This window comes from Polypterus senegalus, chromosome 2 (genome assembly GCF_016835505.1).
Source record: "Polypterus senegalus isolate Bchr_013 chromosome 2, ASM1683550v1, whole genome shotgun sequence".
Taxonomy (NCBI): Eukaryota; Metazoa; Chordata; class Cladistia; order Polypteriformes; family Polypteridae; genus Polypterus; species Polypterus senegalus.
In genome coordinates, this window is record NC_053155.1 from 312,282,597 (window position 1) to 312,296,936 (window position 14,340).

Sequence of the window (14,340 nt, forward strand, 5' to 3'; positions counted from 1 at the left end):
TTTCGATATGAAAAAAATCACCGATCCACGGTGAGCACGTCGCCAATCTAAATTTCGATTCTTCTCTACCAGACATTGACGTAGAGACGTAAAGGCAATGTCTGCTTGGGGGCGGAAGTTGCGAGTATTTGACGATCTCCCCGTTTGTCTGCATACATTTCCCCGTCGTTGTCGTTCTTGCATTCTGTATCGTTGAGTACATGTGGAATGTCAAAGAGCCGCTGTATAAATTAGCCGCTCAACGGCTCTACCAATGGACGCAAAGCGTTTTAAATGTATAGACAGATTTTTTACTGCAGACCGCAGACCGGAGATAGCAAAGTTTCTGACAGAACAGATCTCTCTGGTCGCCAACGCTGGAGAATATAAAAACGCGTCCACGAAAAAAATCCCATGTGACTCGTGTCACGCGTTACTATTGGTAGGTTTTGTAAAGTTTTTATGCTTCATCCTGAAGGAATTCTGCTCAATTACTGTATGTGTTTCTTCTGAGGTTTTGAAACTCTGGGATTCTGATTCTGAACAACGGGGAAACGTCAAAGGAGAATCGTCATATCATTTGCGGACATTGCCTTGGCATCGTTTGGTTGAGGTGTGCAACTTTTACGAAATTTAGATCGGCGACGGGCTCACTGCGGGTCTGTAATATTTCAAGTCGATAATATAAAAGAATAGGTGGCCAAAGTAGAAAGGTTCAGCTGGCTCTGTATGGGCCGCCTTTATTTCAGGACCAGAGGTCGGCGAGTTTCCAAGTAACGTTCAAGTTTCTTCTTGTCAATCACTACAAACCACACGGGGTTTACGCATAATAAAATAAACATTTTAATATTTCCGTCAAGGCGATTCCAGCCTGTCCCCAAGCTGCGTGAGTTCATTTACTTTTGTGGCTCTTCAACTGAAGGTCTACAAACAGGACTGTAGTTGGAAATTTGGGGCACCAAGGAGGAGCTGCTGAGGTGGCGTCTCCGTGTGTTGGAATGACGATGGCTCAATGTGCTCATTAATTACATCGCAGTTTAAGGCTACGATACGTCTTGGCTGTGACGTGCATGCAGCAGGACGCCAACAGCATCAACGGGGAGTTAAAGGAGTCTGTGAAATGACCCCCATGACGCCACCTTGTAAAAGTCATTTACAATAATCCAAGGGGTGCAGCGGGGCAAAGCAGCACATGAAGTCAAGGTGATGCTCCACCGATGTAAAGGCAGTTGAGTCTGTGCGGCACCATTCTGAAAAAAATGGCAGTGTAGAAGTCCTCCGTGCTAGGAGTGTCGAGAGGTCCACCGGAAAGGCTCTGAAGATTCTTTTGAGGGTCCGTGGCAGGTGCAGCTGGGACTGAAACCATCAAAGCAGTTCATTCTGGGTGCCCACTTGGAGCCCTTGGCTACGCAAAAGCACTTCACTGCCTGGCCACTAGATTGCTCACCTGTTCGCTGCCCATTTCGACGCTTCTGTCCGGTAAGAAATTCTTGTGCATACAGCAAGCACCTGCAGGCTCCACAGGTGGGGCCGTCCAACCTATTTACACGTCCCAAAGTGTCATCCCTGTCACGGCGAGACAGGCTCCAGAGTTTGATTGTGTCTCCGAGTTCGCCCGACGTCCCGGCCTCAGACCTTCTTCAACAGGGCAGGCTTCTTGCAAGGCGGTGGCGGTGGAGGGGCAGGGGCAGCCGGCTTGGCTTCAGATTTACGGAGGATCTTCTTCCAGTCTTCGCTCTCCTCGCACAACTTCCGCCGCCACTCCAGCAACTCGTGCAGAGCCGTACTTTCGTTCTTGGAAAGGCGCAGCTGATGAATGACCTGCGGAGAGAAAGCAGACCGATTAAGTGACACACATTGACTTTCACGTGTATCTGCAGCTGACGTTCACCGTGCTCTCCAGTGTTCAGCCCCCAAGCCATTCTCAAGAACTTGCAACGTATTTAAGTAAGCCGATCAACAAAACAGTCAATGAATGTCAAGAAAGAAATGAAAAGCCTTTCACCATCAGGCCAAAAAGGACAAATCCAAATGGGGAGAGTACAAATGTGATCGATAGCAAAGGATTAACCAATAGGAGCAGGCTCCGCCTTGTGGTCTTTGAGTTGATTGACAAGCGACGAGACCGTCATGACATAAAAAAGGCGTTCAGAAACGTCTCACTGTTAAATAAAGACAATCTTTAACGACAACACCATTATGAAATAAAATCGTCGATAATTAAATGTAAGGTATCTACAGTACGTCGTTCAGGCAAAATAAAATGACCTTGTGGGCACATTTTTTTCACAATTTATTGAGCCTTTTCGTATTCGACAAACACAGGAAAAGGTTTGGGGGTCAGCCGCCCGGATACTTGAAATAGGCTGCCAACGACTGAAACTTTGGTCTCAACGGACTTCAGTCCAACAATGGAACAAGCAGACAGGCAAACATGGCGGAACTGGAAGTGACATCCATCCATCCATCCATCATCTAACCCGCTGAATCCGAATACAGGGTCACGGGGGTCTGCTGGAGCCAATCCCAGCCAACACAGGGCACAAGGCAGGAACCAATCCTGGGCGGGGTGCCAACCCACCGCAGGACACACACAAACACACCCACACACCAAGCACACACTAGGGCCAATTTAGAATCGCCAATCCACCTAACCTGCATGTCTTTGGATTGTGGGAGGAAACCGGGCGCCGGAGGAAACCCACGCAGACACGGGGAGAACATGCAAACTCCACGCAGGGAGGACCCGGGAAGCGAACCCAGGTCTCCTAACTGCGAGGCAACAGCGCTACCACTGCGCCACCGTGCCGCCCCGACATCATCAAGTCGAGGCGAAATTTCCCGTGGTTGGTCTGCCAATGAAAAAGAGGAAGGATCAGTGCACTCTGCCACCCCCTGGTCTGGCATGGAATTATCCCTTGTGAGCCCTTTAGTTGCCTCCCTTGCGCATGTGTGTGACAAGATGTGCTACTGTGCGTTTTCATGTGCTTATCCATCCATCCATCAATCCATTTTCTAACCCGCTGAATCCGAATACAGGGTCACGGGGTCTGCTGGAGCCAATTCATTTATGAATTACTGTTTCGCATGTTTCATTTTGACAGTTCAGCAATGGGGACCAAAGCAGAGAATGGAGAAACCGGCCAATCCACCGCTGGGGGGCACATCTGCTTCTCCCAAACATTATGTGCAGAATTTTGTTTTATTAACTGAAGGTATCTCAGAATAAAAAGGAAAAAACACAGAGAGGGACTGTAAAGATATAAATAATTCAAAGGCACTTTACAACAGATAAACAACAACAACAACAACATTTATTTCTATAGCACATTTTCATACAAACAGTAGCTCAAAGTGCTTTACGTAATAAAGAATAGAAAAATAAAAGACACAATAAGAAAACAAAATTAGAATTAGAATTAGAACACTCTAGACGAGAACAGGCCATTCAGCCCAACAAAGCTCGCCAGTCCTATCCACTTGTTTCCTCCAAGAAAACATCAAGTCGAGTTTTGAAAGTCCCTAACGTCTTACTGTCTACCACACTACTTGGTCTCTTATTCCAAGTGTCTATCGTTCTTTGTGTAAAGAAAAACTTCCTAATGTTTGTGCGAAATTTACCCTTCACAAGTTTCCAACTGTGTCCCCGTGTTCTTGATGAGCTCATTTTAAAATACAAGTCTCGATCCACTGTACTAATTCCCTTTATAATTTTAAACACTTCAATCATGTCACCTCTTAATCTTCTTTTGCTTAAACTGTAAAGGCTCAGCTCTTTTAATCTTTACTCATAATTCAACCCCTGTAGCCCTGAATCAGCCTAGTCGCTCTTCTCTCGACCACCTCTAGTGCTGTTATGTCCTTTTTGTAGCCTGGAGACCAAAACTGCACACAGTACTCAAGATGAGGCCTCACCAGTGTGTTATAAAGCTGAGCAGAACCTCCTGTGACTTGTACTCCACACGTCAAGGCGCTATATAACCTGACATTCTGTTAGCCTTCTTAATGGCTTCTGAACACTGTTGGGAAGTTGATAGCTTGGAGTCCACTATGACTCCTAAATCCTTCTCATAAGGTGTACTCTCGATTTTCCGACCGCCCATTGTGTATTCAAACCTAATATTTTTACTTCCTATGTGTTATTCTTTACATTTACTGACATTAAATTTCATCTGCCACAAATCTGCCCAAGCCTGTCTGCTATCCAAGTCCTTCTGTGATGATATAACGGATTCCAAATTATCTGCTAATCCACCTATCTTGGTATCATCTGCAAACTTAACCAGCTTGTTCCTTATATTTCTATCTAAATCATTTATAGATATTAAAAATAGCAGCGGCCCCAGCACTGACCCCTGTGGAACACCACTCTTAACATCAGCCAGTTCTGATGAGGTTCCTCGCACCATCACCCTCTGCTTCCTGTGTTTGAGCCAATTCTGCACCCATCTAAAAACATCACCCTGAACTCCCACTTCTTTTAACTTGATGCCCAACCTCTCATGTGGCACCTTATCAAATGCTTTCTGAAAGTCCAGATAAATAATATCATCTGCTCCACTCTGGTCGTATCCTTTTGTTGCCTCCTCATAGAATTCCAGCCTGTTAGTAAAACACGACCTCCCTCTTCTGAACCCATGCTGACTGTTCAGTAAACTCCTGTCCTTGCCATGTGTTGCTCAATCTTATCCTTAATAATTCCTTCCATTAATTTTCCTGTGATGCTTGTTAAGCTTACTGGCCTATAGTTGCTTGGATCTGCCCTGTCACCCCAAAATAAATCAACATTAATTAACATCGAATAAGAGTAAGGTTCAATGGCCAGGGGGGACAGAAAAAACAAAAAAAACTCCAGACGGCTGGAAAAAAAAAAAAAATCTGTAGGGATTCCAGACCATGAGACCACCCAGTCCCCTGGGATAAACAGATAAACAGTTATAACAGGAACTGATTAAAATGTGAAGAGATGTGGAAGGCACCGCATAAATGACAAGCAAAGCCGATCAATCCATTGGGTGGTATCTGATATAAGAATAAAGGGGTGGCGCATTCTGGAGTCCTTCAAACCCCCACCAAGCCGTGCTATGGACACCAAAGGGGTGTCATTTAGGTAACCCATGAGGGGGAGCACAATGAGGGGGACCCCAACTGTAGAAGTCTAACAAGAATACTGAGTGTGTGCTATGGACACCAAGGAGGGCCGTTAATGAAACTCCACAGACACCGGTCGTGCGAGGCTCCACTAAAACTGTCACTCCAGACGTGCCACGGGTGGCTGTGCTGGCACTCGTTGAGGCTCAGCGTGGCAATCTGACAGCTGGCCGGTTCATCCTTCTTCCATTCCGTACGGGATGGCGCCGATCATTCCCCGGCTCACAGAGCGTTCCCTTCCAGCTAAGTGATTGCAAGGAGTCAGCTGATGTTGGCGGCGGCGGCAGTTTGCGTTGCGCACGCGGAGCCACATTTAGTAACAATATTGTTTTTCACATTTTGTTTTTATTATGAGAGGTCTGATTGATGCAACTCTCAGGCGCACGCCTCACGACGACAAGACAGCCCCGGCATGTCAATCTTAAATGGGTTTTATTACTGTGAAAATTCATTACGGCCAGAATGGCTCTGTGCCTCGGTAAAATAATAAAAATGAAAACGTGTGAAAGGCACACAATGTTCCTTTCTCCACCTGTATTTAAATGCCACTGATTGCCGTGTCCTTCACAGGAGGCTCTTTAAAGCAAGCTGAGTCGAGATAGCAGTTTGTTTTTCCAAGTGTCTGGTAAAAAGAAGAGAAAAAAAAAAGGAAGAAAAAAAAAACGTACTAATGTTCAGCCTGCTAAAGGTCACAGTGACACGAGCGATATGTCAGGAACACTCGGCGTCCCGGGGACTCTTCACGCTCCGCCTGATTTCAGTTAATTACTATAGCGCCAAGAAGCATAGAAAGCCTAAGACGAAAGTGGATGTAGTGGTGTGTGAAATGAGCGATTTCTAGCATGTAAATGAATAAATATTTTGTAAGTCTTTATTTGTGATGTTAAAAGAGTCAGGAAGCTGGACCAACCAGTTTTCTACCCCCAGAGTTTCAGTGATGAGGAAAGCACCATTCGGGACAGGCTTAACTCTTGTCTGTCTTTCTCGTTTATTACAACCTCCTTGTGTAAAGTAGCTGAACTGAGGAGGGGGATTGGGCGGTGGGGGGTAGGGGGATGTAAATATCTGACAGTCCGGGTTGGCTCCACGCTCCACAGTTGCATTTGGGAGCCCTACCAACCCGAAACCATCGATAGTCGTACACCGAGATGAGCCGGGCATACGAGGACACACACAGACTTATGGCAAGGGGTTGGTGTAAAAAGTGTCGAGTGCTTTTATTAAAATCCAACCGAAACGAAAGTACGAGCAGCGTTTGGAAAGAGCAGTGCAAGCCTCCAAAAAATAAATAATCTATAAAATTAAGTGACCATGGAGGTTAAAAACCTGTTCAAGAAATACCCCATTAAAATCACAGGCAGGAAGCGTTTCTAAAAACTCAGTCCCCGGTAATTCCTTTGTAAAATCTGATGCCCCAAACGACAGGCCTGGCCATCTTTTCCTCACAGGCTCACCATCACCAACGTCAGCGTGAGCTCCCAACGATCGCCTCGCCTTGCTCCTTTGTCTCTCACTGACACTTCTGTCTAATGCAGGAGCCCCCTACAAGCATTGGGTCACTCCAAGATCTTCTTCTCTCGGCTGCTCCCGTTAGGGGTTGCCACAGTCGATCATCTTCTTCCATATCTTGCTCTGTCACACCCATCACCTGCATGTCCTCTCTCACCACATCCATAAACCTCCTCTTAGGCCTTCCTCTGTTCCTCTTGCTTTTCAGCTCTATCCTTACCATCCTTTTCCCAGTATTCCCAGCATCTCTTCTCTGTACAGACACACGCACACACTTCCACATGTAGACTTTTATATACAAGATATGTAATAACAGCAGCTCACTACTCATAACGGCAAATGCGGGGGAGACCCTGTCACACATGGGCGATTAGGAGGCAGTCAAAGAGCCTAAAGGTGAGTAAAACATCGCGAGATAAGGGGGTGTCACGTGGTACTTACCTGAACTCTTTTCTCTCATCAGCAGAAAACAAGAAGAAATCTAATACCACAACTGGCCGTGATGACGTCACTTCCGGCACCCACCGAACACCTCACTTCCGGTTCCTGTTGTCACATCACCACCTTGCCAACCGTTTCCTGTCACATGTTTTTCTCTTGCTATATAACCGCCATTTTGAAAACAGTTCATTGTGCTTTTTCAAAGACTCTGAATCAATTCTTTTCTTATTGTCTGATGACAATATACGGGGACGGTCCCCAAATATTTATTTTGTGATGTTTATTGGATCACAACCCTCAGGCTCGAACCCACAACGTCTTGATTAAGAATCAGCCGATCTTACTTCTAACCCACCCTTGCGATTGGTAAGTGGGCTTTGGTTTTTACATATTGACAGCAACATATAAATGAAATCATTTCTTTTTCTTTGGTTATATTCCTGAATAAAGGCGCACTTGTTGTCTTATACCATTTGTGAAAGTGTTTATTTGATATTTGGACTTCAGTCTTCACATATTATACACTTCACGTCAGCATTTTGTCAATTACTATAACATGAAAAAGTTGTGTTTTAGTTATGTGTTCAGCACGGAACACACGTGAAATGTATTACAAATAATTATACTGTACATACTGCTTAAAAAAAATGAAAGGACCCCTTTTTAATGAGAGTCCAGCATCAAGTCAATGACACTTCAGGCTATTGATCTGGTCAGTTCAGCAGCAGAGGGGCTTGTTCATCAGTTTCAGCTGCTTTGGTGCACTAAAGGGGCAACTTATTACGCATTTGTCTTCGGTCAGTGTCACTACTGGTAGCATGAGGCCATACCTGGACCCTACCGAGCTGGCACAGGTAGTCCAATTTCTCCCAGGATGGCAGGCACATCAATACATGCTGTGAGAAAGGCGCTATATTGCACCCGACCTGGCACAGACTGACACAGAGGCACGTTCAAAATCCAAACAAGACTTTTATTTTCTTCAACTGGAGGGCACGTCTTCCCCATGAACCCCCTAGCCACAACACAATCTTCCTCCTTGGCACCACCACTCCTCCCAGGCAACCTCATCCTCTTCCTCACGATTCTGGCTCCTGAGTGGTGGATGCTGGCCCTTTTTATAGCCCACCCGGAAGTGCTCCAGGTGCTTGATTAACTATTGCTTATTGGACTTCCGGGCGGGGCTGTAGAGGTGTCCATGTTGGCTCTGGGATCCATGCAGCACCAGATCCCCACAGGGATATGGAGAACTCTATCTTCCATGGAACCCTGCGGGTAACTGAGGTACCATCGTCAACCAGAGAGGCTGCCACCAAGCATCCTGGGGAAGGTACTGAGGAGCCCATGGCTGCTCCCCCGGAACATAAGTAGAAGGGGCGTCCTGGCTAGACGTGGGACCCGGCCGCCTGCCACAGTATCATTGCCAGAAGGTTTGCTGTGTCTCCCAGTAGAGTCTCAAGGACATGGAGGAGATTCCATGAGACAGGCAGTTACTCTAGGAGAGCTGGACAGAGCCCCTTGTAGAAGGTCCTTAACCCAATCAGCAGGACTGACCAGTGTCTGATCCTGTGGGCAAAGGGGAACAGGATGATCACTGCCAAAGCCTACAAAATGATCTCCAGCAGTCAGGCAGGCCACTGGTGTGAATGTCTCTGAGCAAACAATCAGAAACAGACTTCATGAGATTGGCCTGAGGGCCTGACATCCTCTAGTGGGCACTGTGGAGCTTGATTGGCATTTGCCATAGAATACCAGAATTGTCAAGTCCACTACTGGCAGGTGCCATGTACTTTTCCCAGATGAGAGCAGGTTCACCCTGAGCACATGTGACAGACTTGAAAGGGTCTGGAGAAGCCGTGGAGAATATTATGCTGCCTGTGACATCGTTCAGCATGACTGGTATGGTGGTGGGTCAGTGATGGTATATCTGGGGAGGCATATCCATGGAGGGACACACAGACCTCTACAGGCTAACAATGGCACCTTGACTGCCATTAGGTATTGGGATGAAATCCTTGGACCCATTGTCAGAGCCTATGCTGGTGCACTACAATGCCCGGCCTCATGTGGAGAAAGGATGAAGGAATAGATACAATTGACTGCCCCCACACGCTCACTCAGCTGTCCAGGAGCTTAGTGATGCTCTGCTCCAGATCTGGGAGGAGATCCCCCAGGACACCATCCGTCGTCTCATTAGGACGTTGTCAGGCATACAAACTAGGATTTGACATTTGAGCAACGTGGACTCGCCTGCCTGCCTGCCGCATTATTTTTTCCCTTTGATTTTCGGGGTGTCTTTGAATTCACCCCCCTCTCTGTAGGTTGATCATTTTCATCCTTTCGTTCCTAACACATCACCATGTCAGTCCATAGCAGTAGAGATAACCAGTGGGATTTTCTTTCCATTTGAGATCTGATGTGTTTTCATTTTGTTGAGCCATTTTATTATTTACCCTGTACAACTCCAGGCACCTCACACCCAGATGAAGAGACCTGAGCTGGGAGAACTTCAGCTGCATCGGTGGAGGAAATGGGATAGTGGGCTGCCTGGGCTGATCGACACATTTGCAAAACAAAGGCACAGATTAGGAGGTGCGAAGGAATTTAAGGTTTCCCATGTTTATGACTTTTTTCGTAGGCCTCAGGGATTCTAGTGCTAATTCTTCCAAAATAACATCAAGTCCAGTTTTGAAGGTCCCTAAAATCCTGCTGTCTACCGCACTACTCGGTCACTTATTCCATGTGTCTGTGGTTCTCTGTGTGAAGAAAAAACATCCAAACTTCCAACTGTGCCCCCGTGTCCTTGATGAGCTCATTTTAAAGTCACAATCTTGACCCACTGGACTAACCCCCCTAAAGACCCCACCTGCTCTGCCTCCACTGATATTTAAAGATGAGACAACCCAGAAGTTGACATTTTTGAGCACCTGTGACTGTGAGAGAGACGGAGCTCTTTGACTGAAGCAACTAAATTCATAACACAGATTTTAACAGTCCAGGCTTACTTGTTTTCCGTTTTATGTCATGACGACAACTTTATCTGCAAGGTGCCGGTCTGGGCCTGTCAGTCAGGGCCTGCTGCAGACAAGCATCTCCACAGCCTCATGCTGCCACCACCATATGGTGTGTTTTTTTGATAGTGGGTGATGTAACATGGTGTTTAAGTCTGATGGCCAAAAAGCTGGTCTCCTAAGAACAGATGACTTCAGAGTTTCCCGTGTGCTTTCTGCCGAGCTGCCCTCTGTGTTTCTTGTATTTCCCACTCCCCCAAGGTGAAGCACCTGATCACAGTTGTTGTCTGCACAGTCTCTTCGATCTTAGCCACTGTAGCTTGTCACTCCTTTAGAGTTCTCAGAGGTCACTTGGTGACTCACTCACTTGTCTTCTTCAGTGTTTGTGGTCGGCCTGCTCTGGCAGATTTCCAGCTCTGCCACACTCTTTCCATTTCTCTATGACTGATTTAAATGGATAGTGATTTGAAGATAGTTTTGTTCTTCTTCCCCTGACTTTTGCTTTTACGAAATTTCTTGGAGTGTTCATTTGTATTCATTGTGTAGGTCAGACAACCATCATGACTCACCACAAATGAGATCATCCACAATTGAGGTACATTTAGATCAGAGTCTCTCAGTCTTTTTGATGTCACCACACACTTTTTCCAATGTACTACAAGTGTCCTTGGAACCCTCTAAGGTTTCCCCCTTGTTGAATTTAGCATGAACGCTAGAGTGAGTGGGGGTGCGAGTCCCTCCTGGTGAATCAAGTGTGATCATCAGGGCAGTTATGGGGGGTGCGTTACCTTTGGTAAATCGGGCATGGTCATCAGAGCGGTTAGGGTCTGCATTCCACTTGGTAATATGAGCATGATCATCAAAACAGCTTGGGGGGAGGAGTCCCCCATTGGTGAATCGAATGCAATTGTTAAAACATGGTGGTGGGAGGGTTCGAGTATAATTATCAGAGTGGTAACCCACTGCGTGACTCGCCACGACCTGCTACTGTTAAAAAACAATGGCGACTCACGAGCCTCCGGCAGCAGCAGCCTGTGTTGAGAAACAGAAACTCAGACAGACGACTCATTCTGTGAGTTCTATCTATCTATCTATCTATCTCTCTATCTTCTCTCTCTCTCTCTCTCTCTGTCTATCTATCTATCATTTTATAGTGCCTTTCACATCTATCTATCTATCATATAGTACCATTCACATTTATCTATCTCTTTCTATCTATCATTATATAGTACCATTCACTTCTATCTATCTATCTATCTATCTATTATATAGTACCATTCACATCTATCTATCTATCATTTTATAGTGCCTTTCACATCTATCTATCTATTATATAGTACCATTCACATCTATCTATCTATCTATCTATTATATAGTACCATTCACATCTATCTATCTATTATATAGTACCATTCCTATCTATCTATCTATCATATAGTACCATTCACATCTATCTATCTATCTATTATATAGTGCCTTTCCTATCTATCTGTCTATCATATAGTACCATTCACATCTATCTATCTATCTCTCTATCTATCATTTTATAGTGCCTTTCTTATCTATCTGGAATTGAGATCCCCTTCGGGTTACCATAGGGCATCATGTGAAATGTAATTCCGCGAATACAGCCCTGTTAGGTGCCACCAGAGGGCACCGCAGCGAGATATAATCCCTTCTGTGTGGGACTCCTGTCTGACCCGGAAGTACTGCCAGATAAAAGGAGCCGCGTCATCTTGACCAGGCTGTCAGAGTCGGGAGGAGGTGGTCGGTACTTGACAGGTGAAGTGTGTAGGAAGAGGACACTTTTCTGGGCTCTCTGTACTCTTTTATTAACCCTTAAACCACCAGATCTGGCTATAATCGGTTCCCAAATGCAATTTGCCAGCGCGCCAGCACTTCCTTGTTTCAATTTCTTCGCATGTGTGGATTACTTGGGTTGTTACTAACATCTGGTGAAAACTTCATGCCAATAGTCCCATTAGAAGTATGTTTACTGAGAAAATCGTTGACGTGTTCAATACTTATTTTCCCCGCTGTATACAAAAAAAGTGTCCATGCCCAGGATTGGGATGAAGCGATTGGAGAAAATGTATGATTTCTATGACACGATCCTCTAAGAAATGTGGAAGCAGACTAGCTGATGGAGTGGAGTCCTGTAAAATGCACCCTGTGACAAAATGAGTAAGACTCGGTGAGATAGGACAATTAAAAACGTGAACTTCAAAGTCCATTCGAGAGGACAATACGGCTGCATCTACAAACATGAAAACAAGTCCGAGTGAAAGCAACAGACAAAAAGCTAAAGACGCGTGGCAGTGATGCATGATGCTTTAAGGGTAACCGTGGTAACGCAGGCGGCAGCAAAATAAAAAAGAAGCCCACCTAAGTGACACATATGATGATAAATACAGGAAAGAGGGAGAGACGAGCGTGTCAATTCGGGGCAGCCTCCTACTTAACAGCTACTTTGTCGACGTCCAATTTTATTAGTGTGTTTGAAGAAATTATGCACAGCAATCATTGCCTCGTTAATCCGTCAGGCTCCATGTTGTGCACTCAGAAGCTGCCAGCCACTCCATCATGATTCAGGCGGCTCACACGCCAGCACGAGGAAAACCTGAGCGTCAATAACGGTGGCTTTTGTGTGGCGTGTCCCTAGGCTCCGCCCCTATGTAAATGCGAAAGAGGCAGAGGGACACTCGTGTTAATACGACTGCACAAGGTGGGTCATGAAAATATCGCCGTGTCCGTGAGAGCCGTTCTGGATTTGTGAAGGAGGCAAGTGAAATGGTGAGGCAAAATCTGACAGGCCACAGTGCCGCAGGTTGTCACTTTATTGTTAATATAAAAGAAGTCGTAGGATGAAGTGCCGTCCAGTGAGTTTGGACGAATTTACTGGAACTCAAGCAGATCTGATGTTTCTACACACCTCAGAATTCACTGCGTGAAGGCCGTCAGTAGTTCCATCACCGATGAAGAGAAGTGTGCCAGGACCTGTGGCCACCATTCATGCCCAAGACATAACACCTGGTCTGCTTTGGACCCTGGACAGTCAAGAATTTTCCATTTTTTAGCTTTGCTGTGTTGCCTCAGCAGTTTGTTTGGCTCTTTATCTTGTTGTTGTTGGATGAAGTGCCGTCCAGTGAGTTTGGAGACATTAACTGGAACTTGAGCAGATCAGATGTTTCTACACATTTCAGAATTCATTGTGCCACTGCCATCATCATTTCCATCCCTGAAGAAGGTAAGTGTGCCAGGACCTGTGGCCGCCATACATGCCCAAGCTGTAACACCCCCAGCACCACAATGGTTAACAGATGAGGTGGCCTGCTTTGGATCTTGGACACTTCCTTGTCAACTCCACACATTGCTCTGCCATCGCTCTGATACAGCAGGTTCATCATTGGCTCGTCTGTCCACAAGACCCTTTTATCCCAGAATTCTGCAGGCTCTTTGAAGTCCTTTTTCTCAAGCTGTTCTCTGGCCATCCTGTTTTTGTGGTATTCATCTTGCAGTGTGGCCTCCTCTGTGTTTCTGTTCGTGAAGTCTTCTGCTGATATTCGTCTCATACACACACACACATCGCCCCCCTGAGGACTGTACATGATCTGGCGGACAGGCATTTGGGGCTTTTTCTTCACCATAGTGTGGATTCTTCTGTCATCAGCAGAAGTCCTGCCAGTCCCTTTGTGATTACTGAGCCCACCAGTATGTTCTTTCTTCTTCATGATATTCCAGACACCCTAAGGTGTCATTGATGTCTCCATTGGTTTGATTCTTGTTTTTCACCCACATGATGGTGTGACGATGTGGGTTCGGCTCCACGCTCCCATCGCTATTCGGGGAGCCCTTGAACCCAACACCGTCGATAGATATAACCGAGGTGAGCTAGACAGTGGAGGCAACAACTGAGCAAGGGGATGGTATAAATGTGCAAAGTGCTGTTATTAAAAACAATCAAAAAACAAAGTGTTCAATAAATAAATAGTGCAGCGATTCCAAGTTCATTCAATCATTAAATAAATAATCCATTAAAAGAAATCGCGGAACAATCCTTTTAAAACGAGGTTAAAACGTTCCTTAGGAAGCAGTCATCTAAAAGCAACAATAAGCCCGGTGCTTCTTCTGTGCTAGCGTCTCACCTGCTTCTCCCGACTAGGCTTTGCAGCAGGCGAGACGCTCTCTCTGCAGCTGCCCTTTTCCATTCACACACACAGGTCTGGAGACCTCCCGATCCTGGCTTTGG

General features: G+C 45.9%; 1 protein-coding gene across 2 annotated transcripts in view; it reads right to left on the bottom strand.

The window, feature by feature from the left end:
• Positions 1 to 309: 309 nt before the first annotated feature.
• Positions 310 to 14,340, bottom strand: part of myo16 (myosin XVI) — a 743,507-nt gene continuing 729,476 nt past the window's right edge. For both annotated transcript variants that reach the window (XM_039745919.1, XM_039745918.1), the window contains exon 35: positions 310 to 1,800. In XM_039745919.1, coding sequence (XP_039601853.1) covers positions 1,609 to 1,800 — 192 coding nt within the window. In that variant the 3' untranslated portion in view covers positions 310 to 1,608. The remainder of the gene's footprint in view (positions 1,801 to 14,340) is intronic.